Source organism: Macaca nemestrina, chromosome X (assembly GCF_043159975.1).
Source record: "Macaca nemestrina isolate mMacNem1 chromosome X, mMacNem.hap1, whole genome shotgun sequence".
NCBI classification, from domain to species: domain Eukaryota; kingdom Metazoa; phylum Chordata; class Mammalia; order Primates; family Cercopithecidae; genus Macaca; species Macaca nemestrina.
In genome coordinates this window covers 51,938,140-51,962,768 of record NC_092145.1, presented here as the reverse complement: position 1 = coordinate 51,962,768, position 24,629 = coordinate 51,938,140, and the positions used below count along the sequence as shown (strand labels likewise).

At 40.4% G+C, this 24,629-nt stretch overlaps 2 protein-coding genes across 2 annotated transcripts; both read left to right on the top strand.

Annotated features, from left to right (window-relative positions):
• Positions 1-14: 14 nt before the first annotated feature.
• LOC105499784 (transcription elongation factor A like 4) lies at positions 15-860 on the top strand. The gene has a single exon (XM_011772584.3). It carries the CDS (start codon positions 15-17, stop codon positions 663-665), a length of 651 nt encoding a protein of 216 aa, XP_011770886.1. The 3' UTR covers positions 666-860.
• A 20,215-nt stretch (positions 861-21,075) lies between these two features.
• Positions 21,076-23,101, top strand: LOC105499787 (transcription elongation factor A protein-like 3). Its single transcript, XM_011772587.3, is given in 4 exon segments — positions 21,076-21,232; positions 21,778-21,847; positions 22,212-22,760; positions 22,762-23,101. Coding segments are annotated over 2 exon segments (552 nt in total). The 5' UTR covers positions 21,076-21,232; positions 21,778-21,847; positions 22,212-22,238; the 3' UTR covers positions 22,792-23,101.
• The last annotated feature ends 1,528 nt before the right edge of the window (positions 23,102-24,629 follow it).

Here is a 24,629-nt window from a genome sequence, read left to right as displayed (position 1 = left end):
GGGGAAATCTCGACATGGAAAAACTCTACAATGAAAATGAAGGAATGGCTTCAAACCAAGGAAAGATGAAAAATGAAGAACAGCCACAGGACGAGAGAAAGCCAGAAGTAGCTTGTACTCTGGAAGACAAGAAGTTGGAAAACGAGGGAAAGACAGAAAACAAGGGCAAAACAGGAGATGAGGAAATGTTAAAGGATAAAGGAAAGCCGGAGAGTGAGGGAAAGGCAAAAGAAGAAGGAAAGTCAGAGAGGGAGGGAGAGTCAGAGATGGAGGGAGGATCAGAGAGAGAGGGAAAACCAGGGATAGAGGGAAAGCCAGAGAGTCAAGGAGAGCCAGGGAGTGAAACAAGGGCTGCAGGAAAGCGCCCAGCTGAGGGTGATGTACCCAGGAAAGCCAAAAGAAAAACTAATAAGGGGCTGGCTCATTACCTCAAGGAGTATAAAGAGGCCATACACGATATGAATTTCAGCAATGAGGACATGATAAGAGAATTTGACAATATGGCTAAGGTGCAGGATGAGAAGAGAAAAAGCAAACAGAAATTGGGGGCGTTTTTGTGGATGCAAAGAAATTTACAGGACCCCTTCTACCCTAGAGGCCCAAGGGAATTCAGGGGTGGCTGCAGGGCCCCACGAAGGGACATTGAAGACATTCCTTATGTGTAGTGTCCCTGGCAGGCATTTACCAGGCCATGTGCTTTACCCCTACGGTAGTACTTTACTTTAGGCATCCCTCCTGTTACTAGCAGCCTTTTGACCCAACTGCAACGCGGTGTTCTTAGTAGCAAATTTTCATCCGTTACATGGAAAGAATGTTGATGGTGCATTGTAAAATTAAAAAACACAACTTGCAGAACCAAACATATGGCATCAGTACATTTTTGTAAAACTACAAAGATACCTAGTAATTTATGTATAGAAAACAATTCTGAAAGCTATGTCAACTAAAAGATTAACAGTGGTTATCTGTGCGTGATTTTTTCTGTACTTTTTTGTTCATCTGTCCATTTTTCTCCTAAAAACAGATTTCTTAATCATAAAAATAATAAAAGTTAAAATATTGGAAAACAGTGAATATTTGAATTTCATTCATTTGAATAAGCATTCAAATGAACTGCCCAGTGAACTTATAAAGACAGTGGATATACTTAAAATTCTTGTTGTCAGGACATAAAATGATGGGTAAAAGTTGCATTACCTCTGGGACTGGAAGCTGGAGGAGTCAACTCGATGGTTATTACAGCTCCATTGCTGTAAGGGACAGCCTTGACATCTGTGAAACGGGGATAAAATTAGCCTAGACATGTGGAGAAGATCAAATGAGGTATTGAGTGTGTGAGCTGTGTTAGGCTGGCTCCTACTCTCTCCCCTTGCACTAGCAGAACCAGTACCCAGTCAGACGCTTGGGGAGGGCTGAAGGAGGTCTCACCTGTGCCCAGAAATAAGTCCAGACAGCTGAGAGATGGGTGCCACTCTTTCTGGGTAATGCCATACTTGAAAGGTAGTATGCCCCTTTCTCATGGATCCTGCACCCTCCTAAGGCAGTAGCTGCTGCTGCTGGGCTGGAGACCATGATGGACTAAGCAACACTATGTCCCAACAGAAAAGTGGAGAATTCCGTCTCTACCTACAATAGAGTTATCCTAATTCAGGTTGTTAGTACCCAATTGTCACTTGGGCCTTGATATTTTATAAAGTTTTTACAAAACACTGCTTTCCATGTTTTTTGTTGACTTGTGTGTATTTTTGCATATAGCCGTTGTTCCACCGGATTTAGATAGTGGAGATTGAGCCAGGAGAAAAAGCTGAGTGACGAGATGCTGTGCTATTCTCATTTGTTAATCTCTAGTCTGCTGACCCTTTTTTCTTACGAATTGTCTTCCAGGAAATTTCTGTTAAGCTCTGCTTTACTATTTCAATAGACCCATCTACCTATGTGATTTTTCCCCCTGGCTCTTGAGTAGCTTTTTATTTCGTTACAGTATTTTTTTATTTTTATTTTTATTTTATTTTATTTATTTTTTTTTGAGACGGAGTCTCACGCTGTTGCCCAGGCTGGAGTGCAGTGGCGCGATCTCGGCTCACTGCAAGCTCCGCCTCCCGGGTTCCCGCCATTCTCCTGCCTCAGCCTCCTGAGTAGCTGGGACTACAGGCGCCCGCCACCGCGCCCGGCTAATTTTTTGTATTTTTAGTAGAGACGGGGTTTCACTGTGGTCTCGATCTCCTGACCTTGTGATCCGCCCGCCTCGGCCTCCCAAAGTGCTGGGATTACAAGCTTGAGCCACCGCGCCCGGCCTTTACAGTATTTTTTTAAAATAAACTTTTAGGATGGTTTTAGATCTACAGAATTATTACGAAGAGTACAGAGTATCCCATATGCACTGTCCCCTATTATTAACATCTTACATTAGCAGGGTGGATTTGTCACAGTTAACCAATATTGATAGATATATTATTAAGTAAAGTATGTACTTTATTCAGATTTCCCCTAATGTCCTTTTTCTGTTCCAGGATCCCATTCAGGTTACATTTAGTCGTCATGTCTCCATAGGCTCCACTTAGCTGTGAGAGCTTTTCAGACTTTGCCTGTTTTTTGATGACCTTGACACTTTTGAGAAGTATTGGTCAGGTATTTTGTATAATGTCCCAAAACTTGGGTTTGCTTGTCTTGTGATTACACAGGCATTATGTGTTTTGGGAAGAAGACCACAGAGGTAAAATGCCATTCTCATCATATAAAGGGGACATACCGTCAATACATTTACTACTGTTCTTATCCTTGGTAACCTGACTGAAGTAGTGTTTGTCAGGTTTCTCCAAGGTTAAGTTTTATTTTTCACTTTCCATACTGTATTCTTTGGAATAAAGTCACTATTGGCAGCCCACACTTAAGGAGTAGGGCATTATTACCTCCTTGAAGGCAGAGTATTGACAAAAATTATTTGGAGTCCCTCTGCAGAGGATACTTGACTCTTCTTCCCCACCTATTTATATATTCAGTTTATTTGTAACAATGTAGGCTCATGACTATTTTACTTTGGATTAACGCAATACTACTTTACATGTTTTTGCTCAAATTGTTCCAGCTTTGGTCATTGGGAGCTTTCAGTTGGCTCCTGTATTCACTTGACATGCTTCCATTGTGTTGTGGAGGGTTTTTTTTTAGTATTTACTTACATTCTGGCACTACAAGACGCTATAGCTTTATCTTTCATATTGCCCAAGTCCTAGAATCAGTCATTTCTCCAAGTAGCCCTGGTATCTTATGTTGGAGAATGGTGTTAGAAAAACAAGACCTGGGTGCTAGACACACTCATTGCTGCTGAAATAAAATTGCTTCTAGGCCCTCTCAGTTGACATAGCAAAAAGATATATGTGTATATAATACCCATACATATATAAAGTATTTGTGGAAATATAAATATTTCTGTATATAACCATCTGTATTTATATAAGGCTAAACATGAATTTATACTAGTGTCTCCAACTACAGTCTATTACTGCATGGATCATTCTAGCCTCCCCTTGCTTATTTGTAACCTTCTACTCCAACTGTGAGAAACCTGTCTCCTACCATCTGCCATCCATTTTATTGTTTATTAATTATATAAATATATAGTGGTTTCAAAACTGTAAACCTGTAACCCTGTGGAAAACAACTTTATCAACTGGAGTAGAGTGCCATGTACAGTTCCTTTTGCCTTTAGTCTTACAGACTCCACTCATTTCCAAATTTACCTATGTCAGTACCTTATTCCCCCATCCCTTTCAGTGAGGTTGTTTCACACATTTGTGATACATTAAAATTCTTCTGTCACATTCTGCATTTGGTGACTGCTATTATAAATGGCACTTTTACATTTCGAGTGCTAATTGTTCATTGCTAGTATATAGGAAAGCAACTGACTTTTGTATATTAATCTTGTATGCTGGGACTTTGCACCAGGCATTTGTCAGTTATTTGGCAGCCATGTCAACTGCAGATAAAGACAGTTTATTTCTTCCTTTCCAATCTGTATATGTTTTATTGCCCTTAACAATTTTTATTTTGTAGAATTGGTACATTTCATCTATATTAACAAATTTGTAGGTGTGGAGTTGTTCATATTAACTTCTTAATGTCCATGGGATCAATAATGGTAACTCCACCTTCATTTCTTTTTTAAAATTTTTTTGTAGAGCTATGTTGCCCAGGCTGGTCTCAAACACCTGAGCCAAAGTGATCCTCCAGCCTCAGCCTCCCAAAGTGCTGAGATTAGAGGTGTGAGCCACAACACCTGGCCTCATTTCTGATATTGTTAATTTGTCTTCTTTCTTTGTTCTTAGTTAGCTTGGCAAGTAATCTGTCAATTTTATTTACCCTTTTTAAAGAACCAGCTTTGGTTTAATTGATTTCCTCTGTTGTTTTTCTGTTTTCTGTTTTCTGTTTTCAAATAAGTTGAAAATTTATTTCTTCTCTAATTTTTATTATATCTTTTGTTTGCTCTAGGCTTAAGTTACTCCTCTTTCTCTAGTTTCCTAATGTGAAAGATTAGATTATGGATTATAGATTTTCCTTTCTCATATATGCGTTTAAGCTAGAAATTTTCCCCTAAGCACTGCTTTGGGGAATCCCACAAATTTGATATGTTGTATTTCATTTATTTCAAAATATTTTTACATTTCTCTTGAGGATTCTTCTTTGAATTGTGTTATTTAGAAGTATGTTTAATTTCCAGATATTTGAGTTTTCCATCTACCTTTCTGTTATTGATTTCTAGTTTAATTTTATTGAGAGCATACTTGTGATTTCCATCATTTGCTATATCATATTTTCCCACAAATTTGATATGTTATATTTTCATTTAGTTCAAAATATTTTTTCAAAGTAATTAAATGTTTATTAATAACAACTAGGTACAGATGAATCTATACTGAATCATAGCTTCCCTGTGGATTTCTTTTATGATTCTACAAAAAGAACATTTATACACTACAGCAAATTCTCCATTTCTCTCCTTTACACCTTTTTTGCACATTGTAGGTGCCTTTTCACTTCTCCAATTCTAAATTCTCGAAAAATGCCTTCCCTAATCTCCTGCTCTCATGGTTTTAACTCGTTCTATGTTTTTCTCCTCAGTATTAATAAACAGATTGGCAAATTATTTTGCTAAGTCACCCCCTTTCTCTGTTACCCATCTGGTCCTGTTTTCCACCCATAACCATCAATTTTTCATTAGCCCAAAAGAACAAATCTGCCCAGAAAGGACCATCGTTGAAGAATGGGTAAGGGGAAGAAAATAAAGTAGCAAAGTAACAAGTCTCTTTAATGGTGGAGGGTAAGGTAAAAATTTGGCAAAAATCCGTACATTAACCATATCAGTCTGAGCAAGTTGCTATAATAAAATATCATAGCCCGGATGGCATATAAACAACAGCAATGTTTTTTTCCTCACAGTTCTGGAAGTCTGGAAGTCCAATATCAGGTGCCAGCATGGTTGGGTTCTTGTGAGGGTCCTCTTTCAAGTTGCAGACTATGAGCTTCTTGCTGTTTGTTTTTTTTTTTTTTACTACTTTAAGTTCTGGGGTACATGTGCAGAACGTGCAGGTTTGTTACATAGGTATACACATTCTATGGTGGTTTGCTGCACCCATCAACCCGTCATCTATATTAGGTATTTCTCCTAATGCTATCCCTCCCTTACCCCCTTGCCCCGTGACAGGCCCCAGTGTGTGATGCTCCCCTCCCTGTGTCCATGTGTTCTCATTGATCAACTCCCACTTATGAGTGAGAACATGTAGTATTTGGTTTTCTGTTCTTGTGTTAGTTTGCTGAGAATGATGGTTTCAGGCGTCATCTATGTCCCTGCAAATGACATGAACTCATCCTTTTTTATGGGTGCATAGTATTCCATGGTGTATATGTGTCACATTTTCTTAATCCAGTCTATCATTGATGGGCATTTGGGTTGGTTCATTTCTCTTGAGAGCTCTTCTTTGAGCTGTGTTATTTAGAAGTATGTTTGATTTCCAGATATTTGTTTTCCATCTATCTTTCTGTTACTGATTTTTAGTTTAATTTTATTGAGAGCATACTTATGATTTCTCTTATTTTTAGTTTGTCATGGTATCTTTTATGAAACAGAATACGTTCTCTCTTGGTGAATTTTCTATGTGAACTTGAAAAAAAAATGGTGTTCTGCTGTTGGGGTGTTCTGTAAATTAGATGAAGTGTCATTTAGCTAAAAGTTGATTAGTATGCCTTTCGGATCAACTATATCCATATTGATTTTCTGCCTGCTTAATCTATCAATTACTGACTGGCAGGAGTTATTGACATCTGCAACTCTAATAATGGATTTTTGTCTATTTCTCCTTTCATTTCTTAGTGTTTGCCTCACATATGTTGACACTCTATTGTTAGGTATATAACTAATTATAATTATTATGTGTTGGAGAATTGTTCCCTTTATTATTATGTAATGCCCCTGTTTATCTCTGATAATTGTCTTTGTTCTGAAGTCAGCTGTCTAAAATTATATAGCTACTTCAGCTTTCTTTTCATTAGTGTAGTATGATATATCTTTCTCCATTGCTTTATGTTTAACCTCTCAGTCTTATGTTTAAAGTGGGCTTCTTGTAGACAACATGTAGTTGGGTTTTTTTTTCTTTTTTTTGTGATAGGGTCTTATTCTGTCACCTAGGCTGGAGTGCAGTGGCATGATCATGGCTCACTGCAGCCTTGGTCTCCTGGGCTCGATCGAGCCTCCTACCCCAGGCTCCTGAGTAGCTGAGGCCATAGACACATGCCACCATACCTGGCACATTTTTGTATTTTTTGTAGAGATGGGGTTTCGCCATGTTTCCTAGCCTGGTCTCAAACTTCTGGGCTCAAGTGATCTGCTCACCTTGGCCTTCCAAAGTGCTAGGATTACGGGCGTGAGCCACTGCGCTTGGCCTAGTTGGTTTTTTTTTTAAATTCACTCTGACAAATTCTGTCTTCAACTGGTGTATTTTGACCCCTCACATTTAGAGTGTTTCTTAATATATTTGGATTAATATCAACCATGTTTGTAACAGTTTTCTATTTGTTGTCCAAGGTTTCTTTTTTTGCCTTCTCTGGTTTTAATTATTTTACATGATTTCATTTTGTCTCCTCTCTTAGTGTATCAGCTATACTTTTTTAAACAACTTTTAGTGATTTCTCTTGAGTTTATTATATATTAACCAATCTAAGTCCACTTTCTTTTTTTTTTTTATTTTTTTGAGAAGAGTCTCGCTCTGTCACCCAGGCTGGAGGGCAATGGTGCAATCTCAGCTCACTGCAACCTCTGCCTCCCGGGTTCAAGTGATTCTCCTGCTTCAGCCTCCCCAGTAGCTGGGACTATAGGTGTGTGCCACCTTGCCCCGCTAATTTTTGTATTTTCACTAGAAGGTTTCGCCGTGTTAGCCAGGATGGTCTCGATCTCCTGACCTCTTGATCCACCTGCCTCAGCTCCCCAAAGTGCTGGGATTACAGACGTGAGCCACCGCGCCCGACCAAGTCCACTTTCAAATAACACTCTTCCGTTTAACTTGTATGTAGTGCACATACCTTAATGCAGAGCATTTGTCATTCATTTCAATTACTCATACACTATAATCACGCAGTATATTGTTGCTATTATTTCTTCAGTTATCTTTTAGATCAATTAAGAATAAGAAAAATAAATATTTTTCTTTACTTTCATTTATTTCATTTCTAATCCTCTTTCATTCTTTATGTAGATCTAAGTTGCCTAAAGAAAATCTTTTAACATTTCTTAAAGGGCAGGCTTGCTGGTGCTGAATTCCATCAGTTTTTGTTTGTCTGAGAAAGTATTTATTTTATTTCTCCTTCACTTTTGAAGGATAATTTTGCTGGATATAGAATTTTAGGCTGGATACAGTGGTGCACAACTATAATCCCAGCACTGTGGGAGGCCAAGGTGAGTGGATCATTTAGCTCAGCAGTTTGAGACCAGCCTGGGCAAAATGTGGAAACTCTGTCTTTACAAAAATATACAAAAATTAGCCTGGCATGGTAACATGTGCCTGTAGTCCCAGCTGAGACTCAGGAGGCTGAGGTGGGAGGATTGCTTGAGCCCAGGAAGTCGAGGCTGCAGAGGGCCATGATTGCACCACTGCACTCTAGCCCGAGACAGGGTAAGACTCTGTCTCAAAAAAAATAAAAAATAAAAAAATAATTTTAGGTTGGTTGTTTTTTCTTTCAACAGTTTAAGTATTTCACTTTACTCTCTTCTTGCTTGCATGGTTTCTGGTGACAATTCCACTGCAGTTCTTATCCTTGTTCTTCCACAGGTAAGGTGTTTTTTTCCCCTCTGGTTTCTTTCATTATTTCCTGCTGGGGATAGGCCCCCAAATCTGGCCATAAACTGGCCCCAAAACTGGCCATAAACAAAATCTCTGCAATACTGTGACATGTTTGTGATGGCCATAACGCTCACGCTGAAGGTTGTGGGTTTACCGGAATGAGGGCAAGGAACACCTGGCCCACCCAGGGCAGAAAACCGCTTAAAGGCATTCCTAAGCCACAAATAATAGCATGAGCGATCTGTGCCTTAAGGACATGTTCCTGCTGCAGATAACTAGCGAGAGCCCATCCCTTTGTTTCAGCCCATCCCTTTGTTTCCCATAAGGAATACTTTTAGTAAATCTATAATCTATAGAACAATGCTTATCACTGGCTTGCTGTCAATAAACATGTGGGTAAATCTGTGTTTGGAGGTCTCAGCTCTGAAGGCTGTGAGACCCCTGATTTCCCACTCCACATGCCATATTTCTGTGTATGTGTCTTTAATTCCTCTAGCACCACTGGGCTAGGGTCTCCACGACCAAGCTGGTCTCGGGAATTTCCTCTTTGTTTTTGGTTTTATGCAGTTTGAATATTATATGCCTAGGTGTACTGGTGTTTTCTTTTGGTATTTATTCTGCCCGTTGTCCACTGAACTTCTTGGATGTATTGTTTGGTGTCTATTAATTTTGGAAAGTTATCTGCCATTACTTCAAATATTTCTTCTGCTTCATTCTCTATTCCTTCTTCTGGTATTCCAATTTAGCATATGTTACTTGTCTTGAAATTGTCCCATAGTTCTTGGATATTACGTTCTATTTTTTACTTTTTTTCTATTTGCATTTCAGTTTGAGAGGTTTCTACTGACATATCTTTAGCTCATTTATCTTTTTCCTCAGCTATGTCTAGTCCATTGATGAACCTATCAAAGGCATTCCTTGTTTCTGTTAGTTTACTTTTTAATTTCTAGTATTTTCTTTTGAGTCTTTCTTGGCATTTCCTTCTCTCTAGCTTCATTACCCATCTATTCTGGCATGTTGTCTATTTTTTCCATTAGTGCCCTTAATGTATTGACCATAGTTACTTTATTTATTATTTTTACTTCTTTGGAGATAAGATATTGCTCTGCTGCCCAGGCTGGCATGTGGTGGCATGATCACAGCTCACTGTAGCCTCAAACTCCTGGGCTCAAGCAATCCTTCTGCCTCAGCATCCCAAGTAGCTAGGACTACAGGCAGGCACCACCATGCCCAGCTAATTTTTTTTTTAAGAGACGAAATCTTGCTCTGTTGCCCAGACTGGTCTTGAACTCCTGGCCTCAAGTGATCCTCCCACCTTGGCCTTCTAAAGTGCTAGAATTACAGGCATGAGCCACCACACCCGTTCTGATCATAGTTATTTTAAATTCTTTGTCTTACAATTTCAAAAACTGTATCATATCTGAGTCTGGTTCTAAAGCTTGCTTTGTTTCTTCAGAACGTTTTTTCCCCTTGCCTTTTGCTGTCTTGTAATTTTTTGTTAAAAACCAGACATACTATATCACGTATATAGGAACTGAGGTAAATAAGGTAAATAACCCTCCGGTGTAAGGAGCTATGTTAATCTGGCTAGGAGTTGTGCTTTGATTAGTGCTTGCTATTGCTGTAGGTGCTAGAGGCGTCAAATTTCTCAGTGTTGTTTTTGTCTCCCCTCTTGACTTTGGGCTTCCCAAACAGAGAGACTCTAGTTTTTGCAGCTCTTTCCATTGTAATTTACTGTTATACTAGAGCCCTGATGGTGTAGTGATAAGACATTGGGGATAGGGAGTATTCTATAATATTCCAATTAAATCTCCATCTTTTAGTGGACCTATGTCTCTGGCCTGTGACCTCCGCAAGTGTTTCTTTTTGTGTAGCGTCGATCCTCCCCTTAGATGACACAAGAAGCATAGAGGGTGATGGAGTTAGGTAATCACTGTTACCCCACAGCTCTGAGACAGAGCTCTGGTAAAATCTTTACCCCTAGAGAGTAGATATTTGTTATGAAAAAAGCTCTGAGATGTAGAGAGCAGGGCCCTCCTAAATTACACAGGCCAGTCATGGAGTTTACTGAGAATAGCTGTGAGTCCACAGACTTAGGTTCCAGGACCAGCTGTCTTTTTGTCTTCAGAATGGAGCACAAAGTAGCTGACTCCTGCCCATCACCACACATACAACTCACAGGATATGAGAGATGCAGTCTGGCAGAGTATCTTAAGATCATGGACTATTGGGGTCATGAGTTCCAGTCCCATCCCTACCACTTACTATCAGCTCTTTGATCTTGGAACCATTTTTTGACCATTCCAAATCTCAATTATCCCATATTTACAGTAGATTTGATGACTCTCCTTTCACTTGTAATCCCCACTAGTTATATTGGGCCAAAAAGTATGCCCGTCATAGAGCCTGAGTTCTCTAACACGAAATCAAATTCTCTTAGTACAAAATGCCAGAAGGAATGATGTGAGAAAAGGGCAAAATATTCCCAAATATGGAAATTTTCTAGTTTTCTTTTTGCTATTGATTATTGATCTCTGTATAAGTGTTTTGAGGGTCAGAGAACATGTGTATAACTGCAATCCTTTTGTATTTATTGAGACATCCTTATGACCTAATAGTCAATTTTTGTAAAAATGTTTCATGCCTACATTTACGGGGTTCAGAGTTCTGTGTATGTCCTTTAGAAAAGTTTGTCAAATTGTTCCAAGCATCTTTATCATTTCTGAATTTTTATCTGCTTGCTCTATCAGTTATTGATAACTTAACAATTGAAACTTAACATATTAAGTTTCTCATTATGGTTGTGAATTTGTTTCTCCTGTGGTTCTGCCATTTTAACATTTGATCATGAAAGACAGCACACATATAGAGTCACACGCATACACAAGATGTCGAGCTAAATTATTTATTACAAAATGAAAAACGGGGTAATCACCACTCATGTCAAGAAATAGAATACTGTTAGCAGTCCAGAAATGCCATTGATGTCCCCTCCAGTCATCCCCCTTCCTTCCCACTAGAGCTAATAATAATCCTGAAATTTATGGTAACCATTTCCTTGTTTTTCTTTATATTTTACATCCTAAGCAGTATAGTTTAAGATATTGCCTGTTTTGTGAACTCCATATAAATGGAACTATATAGCATGTATTTTTTACGGCTGGCATATTTTATTCAATACTATATACAATGAAACTAAATGTTCATGTCCTTCCCCCAAAAAATTACATGTTGAAATCCAAACTTCCAGGGTGATGATATTAGGAGTTGGGGCCACTGGAAGGGATTAGTGCCCTTATTAAAGAGACCCCAGAGAGCTCCCTCACTCTTCTATCATGTGAGGTTACAGTGAAAAACAGCCATCTGTGAGGAAGAGGGCCCCCACCAGACACTGAATCTATCACCTTGATCCTGTACTTCCCAGCCTCCAGAACTATGAGAAATAAATTTGTTTTTTTTTTTTATAAGCCATAGTATTTTGTTATGGCAGCCTGAGCTAAAACATTATATTTATGATATGAATCCATGTTTTTATGTTTAGATGTAATTAATTTATTTGCATTGATGTATAGTACACTGTTATTGAACATATCACAGTTTATGCTATTGTTTTGTTCTTCATATAAATTTAGCTTATTTCCAGCTTTTCAATATTATATATAATACAGCTATGAAAATTCTTATATATAACTCTCAGTGTACATGTACACAACTTTCTGTTGGGTAGTTATCTATGAGGAGAATTGCATGTTTAATTGTAATATATGATGCCAAACTTCCAAATTGGTTGTATCAGTTTACACTTCCATCAGTAGTGATAAGAGTTCTTGGCGCTCTACATCACAACCATTGCTTATTATCTGCCTTTTTCATTTCATTGATAACTAATGAAGCTGAGCACACTTTCAATTTTTTGGACAATTTGGATATCCTGTTTTACGAAGTGGTTGTATTATTCCCATTCTACTATTGGCTCATGTGTCTTTTTCGTACTAATTTGTAGGACTTTAAAAATATATTCTGCATCTGAGCTCTTTGTCAGTGACATGTATTGCAAATAGCTCACCAACTCTGTGGCATGCCTTTTTACTCTCTTTGTGGTGTCATTTGACTAATGGAATGTCTTAATTTCAATGGAATGATAGTTATCAGTTTTTTCCTTTATGATGAGTACTCTTGTGTCCAGTTTAAAAAGTCTGCGCCTACATCATAGTTATAAAGATATTCTATATTATTTTCTAGAAGACAGATGTATAATTGACCACAAATTAGTTTTTGTGTATTGCATTAGGGTTTTTCAGAGAAACAGAACCAATCTATAGCAAATATATATAGCATATATATTACATACACACACAGAGAGAGAGAGAGAGAGAGAGAGAGAGACAGAGAGAGAGAGAGAGAGATTACAAGGAATTGGCTCATGTGATTATGAAGGCTGAGAAATCCCAAGATCTGTAGTCAGTAAGTTCGAGACAGGCTCAAGACCCAAGGACAGTTGATTTTTCTGTTCAAGTATGAAGTCAAGAAAAGACCAATGTCCCAGTTCAAACAGTCAGACAGAAGTTCCCTCTTATCAGCCTTTGTATTTTATTCAGGTCTTCAATTGGTTGGATGAGGCCCATCCATGTTAGGAAGGGCAATTTGTTTTATTCTGTCTACCAATTAAAATGTTAATGTCATCCAGAAATACCCCAGGATAACATTTGAACAAATGTCTGGGCATTCTGTGGCCCAGTCAAGTTAACACATAAAATTAACCATCACATGTTTAATGTGAGGTAGGGGTAAAGATTTACATTTTCCATATTATATATTGCAGTACATTTAGTGTCATTTGATAAAAGTTATCCTTTCCTCCAATGCTTAACAATGCACGTTTATTATAAATCAGCAATCCGTAATGCATGGGTCTGTTTCTGGGATCTCTCTTTGATTCCATTGGTCTCTTTGGCTATCCTTGGATTAGTATCACAATAAATTACTATGACTTTATAACATGTGTCAACATTTAGATTTTATAATAAGTTTTGGTGTTTAGTAGACAGAGCAAAGTCCTCCAGATTGGTATTTTTTCAGTAATGTGTAAGTTATTCTTGATTTTTTGTGTTCGTATATAATCTTTAGAATCAGTTTGTCAAGTTCCGTGAAAGGAAGAAGGGAAGGAGAGAATGAAGGAGTTTTGTTTAGGATTGAATTGTAATTATAGGTCAGTTAGGAGAGAACTGACATCTTCCTAACACTGAGTCTTCCAACCCATGACCATGGTATATATTCCATTTATTTATTTGAAGATCTCAGTAACATTCATCATGTTTTGGATTTAAAACTTCCATTTTGTAACTGTTTTTTTGCTGACTAAGAAATGCAACTGAACTTTGTATATTGTCATATCCAGACCACTTGATGAACTCATTTATTCATTCCAAAATTTTTATATATGGACTCTTTTAGATTTCCTAAATTACAGTCATGTTTTCTGTGCATGATAGTTTGATTTCTTCCTTTCCAATTCTCTACCGTTTCTTTCTTCTTCCCTTCCTTCCTTCCTTTTGCCTTCCTGTCTTCATCTTTTTTTTTTTTTTTTTTTCCCGCTGGCCTAGGACCTACAGTCAAATTTTAAAAAGATCTGGGGCTTCCTTATCTCAGTTTCAATTTCAAACAGAAAGCTTTCTATACTCACCATTATATTTTATGTTTGCTCTATGTGTTTTATAAACATATTCTAACAAATCAAGGAAGTCCCCTTCTGTCTCTTCCCATTTAATAAGGGCTTCTATTATAAATACTTTTTTTCTTCACCTATTAAAATAATCATGATTGTTAGACTTTATTCTTTTAATGTGGTAAATTACATTAATTGACTTTCAAATATACCAATCTTTCATTTCTGGAATACCTTAACTTGTATGTAGTATATTATTATTCTCATATATGGTCAGAATCTTTCTTCTTTAAATTTTTTTCAGTTATGTCAATGAGTTACATTGACCTATATTTTTCTTTTCCCATAATGACCTTGTCGGGTTTTGATATTAAGGTTATACCAAATCTTAAAATGACTTGCAGAGTATTCTCTCTTTTTTAATTCTCTGGAAGACTGTGTTGGATGGATATTATTTTCTTCACTAGTGAAGTTATCTGGGTCTAAAATCTTCTTGGTCAGAAACATTTTGGAAGATTTTAAATATGAATTTTATTTATTTCCTTTTTATTTATTTATATTGAAATCTTCAAGATGAGATTTTATTTATCTGAATACAGTAAGTATTGTGGTTTAATAACCCGTACCTGATAAATCAAATAATTCAAATCATATTGATCTATTTCTGTTGCCTGTTGTTTCTATTTCTTACTCATAACGTATTTTTTTTCATGCCCCTGGTTACCTTTGTGTGTGGATATTGTATTTGAATTGTTGTAATAATTTAAGGCCCAAGATGATAAAAATCTTACTCTAGAGAAGATTTTATTTGCATTGGTCAGGCCCATAAGAGTGCTTCCTGGCCGGGCGCGGTGGCTCACACCTGTAATCCCAGCACTTTGGGAGGCCGAGGTGGGTGGATCACAAGGTCAGGAGTTTGAGACCAGCCTGATCAACATGGTGAAACCCCGTCTCTACTAAAAACACAAAAAAATTAGCTGGGCGTGGTGGCACACACCTGTAATCCCAGCTACTTAGGAGGCTGAAGCATGAGAATCGCTTGAACCCGGGAGGTGGAGGTTGCAGTGAGCTGAGATTTCACCATTGTACTCCAGCCTGGGTGACAGGCGAGACTGTCTCAAAAACAAAAAAGTGCTTCCTGTCTGTTACCACCATAATATTTGTTCAGAGCTTACAGTTCAGTAGTCCACCCAGATGGTGCAAAGCCAAGTTACAAGACTTTGTAAGGGCCAGTATATTTTTGGATTACAATTTCCCTGAAGGTATAAACATTTGAGGTTCCCAGCATACTATGGGTGATGGTTTGTCAGGAAACCCTCCACCCCTTTTGATGGGCCTTGGGCTCTGATTTCTGTTACTATAGCACCTTGAATGTGCCATAAGTTCCAAGCAGTTTAGCACAGGCTTATTACTTAACCACAGATGCCTTCAATAAAAATATAGCTCTAAGTCCTAGGCTTACCTCTCTGGATGCTTCTGTTCTCTTATAGTATAACATAGTAATTCCTCATGATTGTATTAACTTTGTAGCCTTTTAGAGATCTGACTTTTTGTAGTTTTTTTCAATGGGTGGGTTGCTCTAAATCATCTAGTTCGCCACTACCAGAAGCAGATATATACACACACACACACACACACACACACACACACACACACACATATATATACCTGTTTTCATCAACGGGTATTTGAATAATCATGCAAGAGGATGCAAAGATGAACATGGCACAGTCTCCATCTTTAGGGGCCTTATAGGGGGATACGAAATGGAAAGAGCCAATTACAAAACCTAATGAGTGTTAACAACGGGGAAATAACGGTGCTAAAATAACAGATAAGGGATCTAGACTTGAGGGTTCAGGGATGGCTCTTCTTTCAGAATATGATTGATTTCTTTTTATATCAAAAGTCCATTAAACAGAAGAGGAGTTAATAAGCCTCTACTCCAACCTTTGTGAACCCAGAAAGCAGGTTCAGCTATGAGTCAATTGGAAAACAGCTTCTGAGACTGAGATTTTCTGAGCAAATCACCATGTATCAGCATAGGGACCACAGAAGCAGGACAAGATCACATCTGATCTCCCACATCTGACCATCTCCCTGATGAGCTACCACTACTCTTTCCCAGTGCACATGTGTGCGCGCACACACACACAGAGACATGGAAAAGTACAAGGGTATATGGTACAAAAACCTTTGTTAAGGGCAACATGAAGGGTAGAGACCCTATGTGTAGCTGTAACAGGGGAGGGAAAGATCATTTCCAGCTAGGGTGGCTTCAGAGGCTGAGTGATGAGGGTTGGGCCTGTAAGAATGAGCAGGACCAGGACCTCTAGGGGGAATAAGAAGGCAGTTGGCAGGAAGTAAACGACACATGAGGACAATGAGAGGGAAGAATAAAGCATACTTGGGGTACAGTGAGTGAGGGCAGAGAAGTGCATGACTAGGTTGGGAATGTGTGTCCTGGGGCTCAATTCTGATGCATGCTGAATGTCAGGATGAAGAGTGCAGGATTTACTCTGTGGGTGGTAGGTATACTGTCAGCGCCTTCAAGCAGGAGAATGGCAGTTAAAAGCAGGGAAGAGTAAAGTTTAATTTGATGGTAATATGCAAGATTTATCTGAAGGAAGGGGCAGGGCTGGAAGCAGGAAAACTAGAGAAGAGATTATTTTAAGAGTTCAAATGAGAAATGGTGAAGCTCTAAGGTAGTGACAGATTCAGGAGATACAGTGAAGCAGGAAGTAGGGCTTTGTCTGTGGGAGAGGGAGAAATCAGGTATCTGAGACCTTGATTTCAAGTTGGGGCAACCTGACCATTTAATAAAGATAGGCCGGTATAATTAATGTAAGACCAGGAACTATAGTCAAACAGCTGAGTTTTCCCTCCCTACCTCCTTCTAGGTCCCACCCATCATCTGAGGCCCGAGTCAAGGTCCTTTTCCTCCTTGAAGCTTTCTCTGTTTATTTCCAGCAACCCTGGCCATTGCCTTCTCTGAGCTCCTATTGGCCCATTGACAGTGGCCCAAAGTCACTGGCCTAGTGACTTTTCCTTTAGCTCTTTCTCCAAGTGGCCTTATATGAAGAGGCTTTCTGCTACCCAGAGAGCATATCATTCACCAAGGTGAAAGATCTTCCTCCTCTGATACCTAGCCCTTTTCACTTAAAGAACACGGTAAAGTGCTAGATATCAGTAGGTCCCTGAGAAATAATTATTGATTCATCAGTGATCACAGGGAAGGAAGTTGAGTAGAGAAAATGGGAGATAACATAGGGACATATTGAGATAGTAGTCCTCATTCTAAGACCTAGGTTGGTTCTCAAGCCTGGCAGTAACCAGCTTGTGTAACCTTGAACAGTTTACTTAAATCTCTCTGAGCCTTGGGTTTCTCATTCATCTAATGGGGCAAAGACTCTTTACTCACAGGCTGTTGAGAGGGTACTTGGGATACCCCACTGTCCTACATAAAGCAGCTATCCCCGTGTAGGGCATATGACAGGCACTCAGTTAATAGGGAGGTTCCCAAAGGTCTCTAGAGGAAAGTATTGTTTCCTTGTGGTTGGCCTTTGTCTCCCTCATCCTGACATACCCCAGTAGATATATAAGAAATAGTTATGATTGCCTTTTATTGAGTGCCCAAGATGTGAAGATTTTGGTGTGTTACAGAGGTGATGTCAGCACATTAGGAGTGACTTACCCAAGGACACACAGTAGTGATGATTCTGTCTCTGGGGACTCAGAGAGGTCTCCTGACTCCAGTTTTCTGTCCAGACAGAAGAGGCATCCACAGTGCCTTGTGTTTCTGTGTCTCATATACCTGTGCTTCCCAGATGTTTATCTAGAAGTTAAAATAATGGGGCAGAATAACAACTGATGGTGCAGTATTTTTTTCCATCTCATAATCTATTGATCTGATAACGCTGAAGCTCATATAGTATATATGGTTCCTCTTACTATATTTCCAAATGATGCCTCTGATAGCTATGCAATTTTTTTAATTTTTTAATTTTATTTTTTTATTTTTTGAGATGGAGTCTCACTCTGTCACCCAGGCTGGAGTGCAGTGGCGCTATCTCGGTTCACTGCAAGCTCCACCTCCTGAGTTCACGCCATTCTCCTGCCTCAGCCTCCTGAGAAGCTGGGACTACAGGCGCCCGCCACCATGCTCGGCTAATTTTTTGTATTTTTAGTAGAGACAGGGTTTCACCATATTAGCCAGGATGGTCTCGATCTCCTGACCTCATGATCTGCCCGCCTTGGCCTCCCAAAGTGCTGGGATTACAGGCGTGAGCCACCGTGCCTGGCCAGCTATGCAAATTTTTATTGCAAAATCATGTATTTTATGGGAGGTTGAAGGAACTATTTGTTGAAGGTCTACTATGTGCTAAACACTTTATATAGCCATTTTTATTTATAATTCACAATAATCCTAATACAGAAAATCTTACTCCCATTTTCTAGAAGAGAAAACTAAAGCTCACAGAATTTTAGTAACTTTTCTAGGTTGACACAACTAGTAAGTGGCAAAGCTGGTATTTTAGCTGTTGATCTCCACAGTAAATAGACTGGTTGCTATAGTATACGTTATATGGTGACCATGTGATGTCATGCACATAAAGGAATTCAACACCTATTGATGAGGATGATAATAAACATGAAATAATCTCTCTTGGGTTTAGACATCTGGGTTGTGGTGTTCATACAAATTTAGTTAGAGCAAAAACTCAATGTATTGCACTCAACAAAGCCTAGCCCAGCTTTCGCACTAGGTTGAAATGCCACCTAATCTGTATATTAAAAGCTCATTAAAACCTAAGTGTGTAGAAGAGCATTCTTGCCTTTTCTTCACTAAATTTCTATTTTTGGACCTGTGCCATACTGTTTGGATTATTACGAGCTCTCATACATTAAACAACTAGAACCCCTTTATCATGACTTTTATTAATTTCTTGCCTATCCTTTTCCATTTGATTTTTTTTAAGAGACTTTTGAAGGAAAATCTACCAAACTTCCAAATGCCGGCAGGGTCGGGGGCAGAAGTGATAAAATTCACAGCTTTACAAGACTGAATCATCATCCCATCCAGGAATCTGGTATCCTAATTGTCTAATTATCCAACAGGCACATTTCTTTTCAATTATTTCAAAATTTAGAATTTACTTTAGATCTTCAATAACTGCTAAAAGTTGATCTGAAAATAATCAGGCTAAAGACCAAGGCCCTTTTTAACCTGGCTTGTGAAGTGGTTTCTGTATAAGAGGTAATTAGTGACCTACCTACTTCAAGTACTGCAATGAAGATGAAACAGAAAAAGGCAGTGGGACACTATGATATATAATATTTTGGAACGTATTAAAGGAGAGCAAGACTTGAGGTAGCAAAATCAGAAAGGGATCTTCCACCATAGACCAGGAGTGGGGAGTTGTTTGCCTAAAAAAAAGTAGCAAGAGTGGAAATGGAAGAAAAGTGGGAAGATCCAGAGATATTTAGAAGAGAAGGTCAAGATTACTTGGTGGCAGGGAGGAAGAGGGAATGAGGGATGATTCCCAGATTTCTTGCTTGGGCAACAGTGTGGGTTCTAGAGCCATCTATTAAGATAAGAGAAACGAAGAGGGGGGAGTTTTGTGTGTGGAAAAGATCAAGGAAGGATGGTAAAATCACTTGGGACATATTGCATTTGAGGTCCTTCAGGGACATTCAGGTGGATATATCTAATCGTTAATTAAAATGGATCTGAATCAAATTTATACTGAAGTTCATGTAGAAAAATAAACATACAAGAATGTTTAGGAAAAAAGGGAATCTACTGAGGGGGCCTAGCTCTACCAGATATATGAAATTATATATGCTCTATAATTCAACTGGTATATGGATAGCAAACAGACCAATGAAATAGAATAGAAAGCCCAGAAAGTTTTCCAAGTACATATGGAAATTTGATATGTAATAAAGGTGGCATCTCAAATCCCTAAAGCAAAGATGGACTTTCTGATGCCAGAACAACTGAGAAACCAATTGGAAAAAGAAAACAAAAGATCCGTGAATACTTTAGGCCATACACAAATATAAACTCTAAATGTAAAGAAAACCATACGAATACTAGAAGAAAACATGGGTGAATGCTTCTTGGACCTTATGTAGGAAAATATTTCTTAACTATGAATCGAAATTTAGAGGCAATAAAAGTTTAATAAATTTGACTACTTTTATTAATGCATGGCAGAAAAACACCATAAACAAAGCCAAAAAGCAACTAACAAACTGGGGACAAAATTGCAACATATGTAACAGTTAATGTATTAAGAAAACTTGAAAACTGAGGTGAGAAAGACCAACAACCCACTAGAAAAATGTGGAAAAGACATGAACCGACAATTCACAAAGAAAGATATTTAAATTGTCCTTAAACAGAGATAAGGCAATATAAAATGCCATTGATACTACTTCTCAACTATCATATCAGTGAACATTTAAAAGAATGTCATAGGTTATGTTGGGAAAGGTGTTGGGAAACAAAACACTATATTACTGGTGGGAATGCAAAAATAGGTCTGAGATTCTGGGGAGGGAATAGCCTGGAGATGTAGCTCTGGAAGTCATTGGTCTTTACAGGAAATGAATGAGATCGAACAGGGAGACAGAACTTGAGGACTGAGGAGAGAGGAGGCCCAGGACAGAACCCTAGGAACACCGCCACTCAAGGTGGCAGCTCAGCTTCCTGGCAGGCACCACCACCCTGGGCTCTGGAGTCAGGCAGAGACGGTCTTGAAAGCGGTCTCTGAGTTCTGGGGCTGAGCGCTTTCGGCAAAGTCGGGTACCCTCTTTGATCAGCTGTCACACCTGGCGATAACGGGCATCACAGAGAGATACCCTGCGAGGATGCTGTGAGATGCGCCAGGTAAAGCACCTGGGGTCAGAAAGCCACCCTCTCCTCTTCTTCTCCGTGACTGCCCTTTGCTACACAAACACACCCCGACCCCGACCGTCCCCAGCCTCCCGGCCCCTCGGGGATGGATGATGAGGTGGGTCAGGGAAGGGGGGCCGAGCTCGGGTGACGCGGCGCTCACGTGACCCGCCGGGCGCCTACGTGGGCACCAGCCCCCGCGCCTGCCAGCCCGCCCTGCGGTCCGGTCCCGGCGCCCGCGCAGAACCAGCTGTCTGAGCTGTCCGGGCGGCGGGGGAGCAGCGAGCGGGCTTCTGCGAGCCGGAGGAGGCACAGGCCTGTCCCGGGTCCCGGCAGGTCAGTGTGAAGGTGGGCGCTGTCGACGGACCTGGGAAGAGGAGGAGGTGGCTGGCAGTAGGAGTAGGGAGGGGGTGGAGAAAGGATCCGGGAGATTGGTGAGGAGGGGGATGCGGAGCGGGCGGGGGTGAGGGCGGGGGAGCCTGGCCCGCCTTCTTGACGACCCCCTGCACTGAGCCCTCCATCCATTTTAGTGCTGGAAATGGGGTATGGGGGAGCAACCCTGCAGTGCAACAGTGAAACGTAGACGTATTCTGGAAATAACCCCCTCTCACAATCTGCTCCCATGGAAACATCTGACCTCCGCAAAAACGGGGTGGCGCTGGGACAGGTTGCCTCCAGGGGAAGGGGACACAGAAACAAACGCAGTTTGGAAAGCATCCTGGTTTGGTGCCCGAGGCCTGGAAAGAAATGGCGGCTGGGGTGCAGGGGATGTAGGGGAGGAAAACGTTGGATGAGCAGGGCCTGGACTCAGGAAAGGGAACCGAGTCCCTGTGCGACTGCTGAGCGCGCAGCCCCTACCCCTGTCTCCTGTCTGTCCACAGGTCTGCGCGTCTGTTCCCAGGACTCTGCGAGGCCCGAAAAGGAGCAGCAACCTGTCCAGAATCCCCGCAGGTCCGTGAAGGTGGTTGGAGGGGAGCTCCATGGACAAGGCCCTATAAGGGTTGAGAGTGTGGAGGGCCCGGCCAGGGCCGAATTGGGGCCCCTGCCCATCCCCCAGTCACATGAACACACACCTTACCAGGCTGAACCAGGGCAGAGAAGGTGGCAGGGCCTGCCAGGCAATGGCTGGCTCACGTGTGTGGGAGGAGTGGCAGGCTACGTGGTGGGCAGAAGGCCCTCTTGCAGGCCCGGTGAGCTTAGGGGAACCCTCACCAGGGGTAAGATGCAAGTACTATCCAGACCTGCATTCCACCCCACGCACTCAGTCTCCCATGTCTCTTAATTGTCTCCTCTTCCCTCCATTCCCATCCCCCAGGACAGGAAAAGGAGGGGAAATCTCGACATGGAAAAACCCTACAATAAAAATGAAGGAAACCTGGAAAACGAGGGAAAGCCAGAAGATGAAGTAGAGCCTGATGATGAAGGAAAGTCAGACGAGGAAGAAAAGCCAGACGTGGAGGGGAAGACAGAATGCGAGGGAAAGAGAGAGGATGAGGGAGAGCCAGGTGATGAGGGACAACTGGAAGATGAGGGGAGCCAGGAAAAGCAGGGCAAGTCCGAAGGTGAGGGCAAGCCACAAGGCGAGGGCAAGCCAGCCTCGCAGGCAAAGCCAGAGAGCCAGCCGCGGGCCGCCGAAAAGCGCCCAGCTGAAGATTATGTGCCCCGGAAAGCAAAAAGAAAAACGGACAGGGGGACAGACGACTCCCCCAAGGACTCTCAGGAGGACTTACAGGAAAGGCATCTGAGCAGTGAGGAGATGATGAGAGAATGTGGAGATGTGTCAAGGGCTCAGGAGGAGCTAAGGAAAAAACAGAAAATGGGCGGTTTTCATTGGATGCAAAGAGATGTACAGGATCCATTTGCCCCAAGGGGACAACGGGGTGTCAGGGGAGTGAGGGGTGGAGGTAGGGGCCAGAGGGGCTTACACGATATCCCATACCTTTAATGCCTTTGGCCTTCCATTCTGACTTCTCTGATGAGAATATTGCTGGCCCGCTTTCCCTGGTAGGTATTTGCCAGGCCCAATGCTTTAACCTTAAGCTGATACTTTGCTTTAGATGTCAATCTCGTTACCAACAGCCTTTTGACCCAACTACAGTGCTCTATATTTTAGTAGAGGATTTTCACCCATGTGCATGGAAAAGATGTTCATGGTACATTGTAAAAAAATAAAAAATAAAAATAAAAAAAGTTTGCAGAACCGCATATACAGTATCAGCCCGTTTTTATAAAAATGTAAATGTTTGCATAATGCATTTGTGCACAAAGAAAACTCTGAAAGCATGTACACTAAAAAGCAGCCAATGGTTATTCCTGAATGGTAGCCAAAAATGAGTTCAATCATCTGCTGGGTAGGTACCTCCATGCCCTTCTGCTGTTGTTGTGCCCATCCTCATGTCTTCCCTAGGTGTAACTAGGTGAGTGGGCACTGCTACCCTTTCTCCTGTGTCCTATGGCTCCACCATAGGATGTGATTCTTTTTCTTTTCTTTGCTGTCATCTCCACCTTTTCTTAAAGGATATGTCCTTTTGTCATAATAATAATTTGAAAAACTAAATGAGAAAACAATACATAAGCAATTGAACTGTTCAGTGAGCCTATGAGGGTAATAAAGACACTTAAAATTTCTGTTGCCAGAACATAAAATGATAAGTAAAATTTATATTACCTCTGAGACTAATAGCTAAAGGTATCAACCTGGCAGTTATAACAAATCCATTGCTGTAAGGGTCAGTCTTGCCATCTGTGAAATGGGAATAATACTTATCTCACAGGACTGCACAGTGGATCAGATGAGGTATTGAACATGTGAGCTGTCCTTACAGTAGCAGGACCCAGCACCCTGTCAGACACTTAAAAGAAGAGCTGAAGGTAGGTTTCACCTGTCCCCAGGAACAAGTCCAAGCAGCTGAGTAGAGGATGCCATCCTTCTCTGGATACTATCATATCATATCTGCTGGGTACTTCTCTTCTGCTATGCCCTGTATATGTACTGTCTGCTGACAGCCGCTGATATAATGGAGTACTCATGGTGACAAAGCCCTTCTGATTCCCTACAGTCCCCAAAGGGCCACAGTTCCAACTGCAGGCGGTTCTAGGGCTTCCTGGGGCCCACTGTATTACACAGTTCTTAGCAAAGTAGCCATTAACATTTTTAGTTCATTTTATATTTGCTTACAGCTTCATTTCTCTTCTTAGGACTTGAGACATTTTGGGTCTACTTGGGACTGTGTCCTGAGTCTAACCTACTGACTAGATAATGAACTGTGTTTGAACCAAACATCCTACTCCAGTTCCACAGGTGAACCCTATCTAAATTTTTGTACCTTTCTAAGTGTGAGTTTTCTCTAAAAAGCTTGTTGGCTGGCCTACTATACAAAATCAAGGGACTTATCCATACATAATCACAGAGATAACCCTGTATGAAACATCCCTTCCCATACTAAACCACTTGCAACTGAAAGAGGTACAGTGCTCTTAAAAATATTAAAAACTCTCAGGCATTTTTATTTAGCCCACCAGTATATTCCCTTATCAAAACAGACTTTTAAAAAATTCATCCTGATATCCCTTACACTGTACTTGACATATATATTTAACAATTACTTGACTACGACTGAGTCAGGAGCCCTGAGGTTTTGGCCCAGTTTATCCTTGGGCAAGTAATTTCACTTGTCGAAAATACAACTTGAAATTCAAAACTAAATAATACAGGAGAAGTGATAATTCTAAA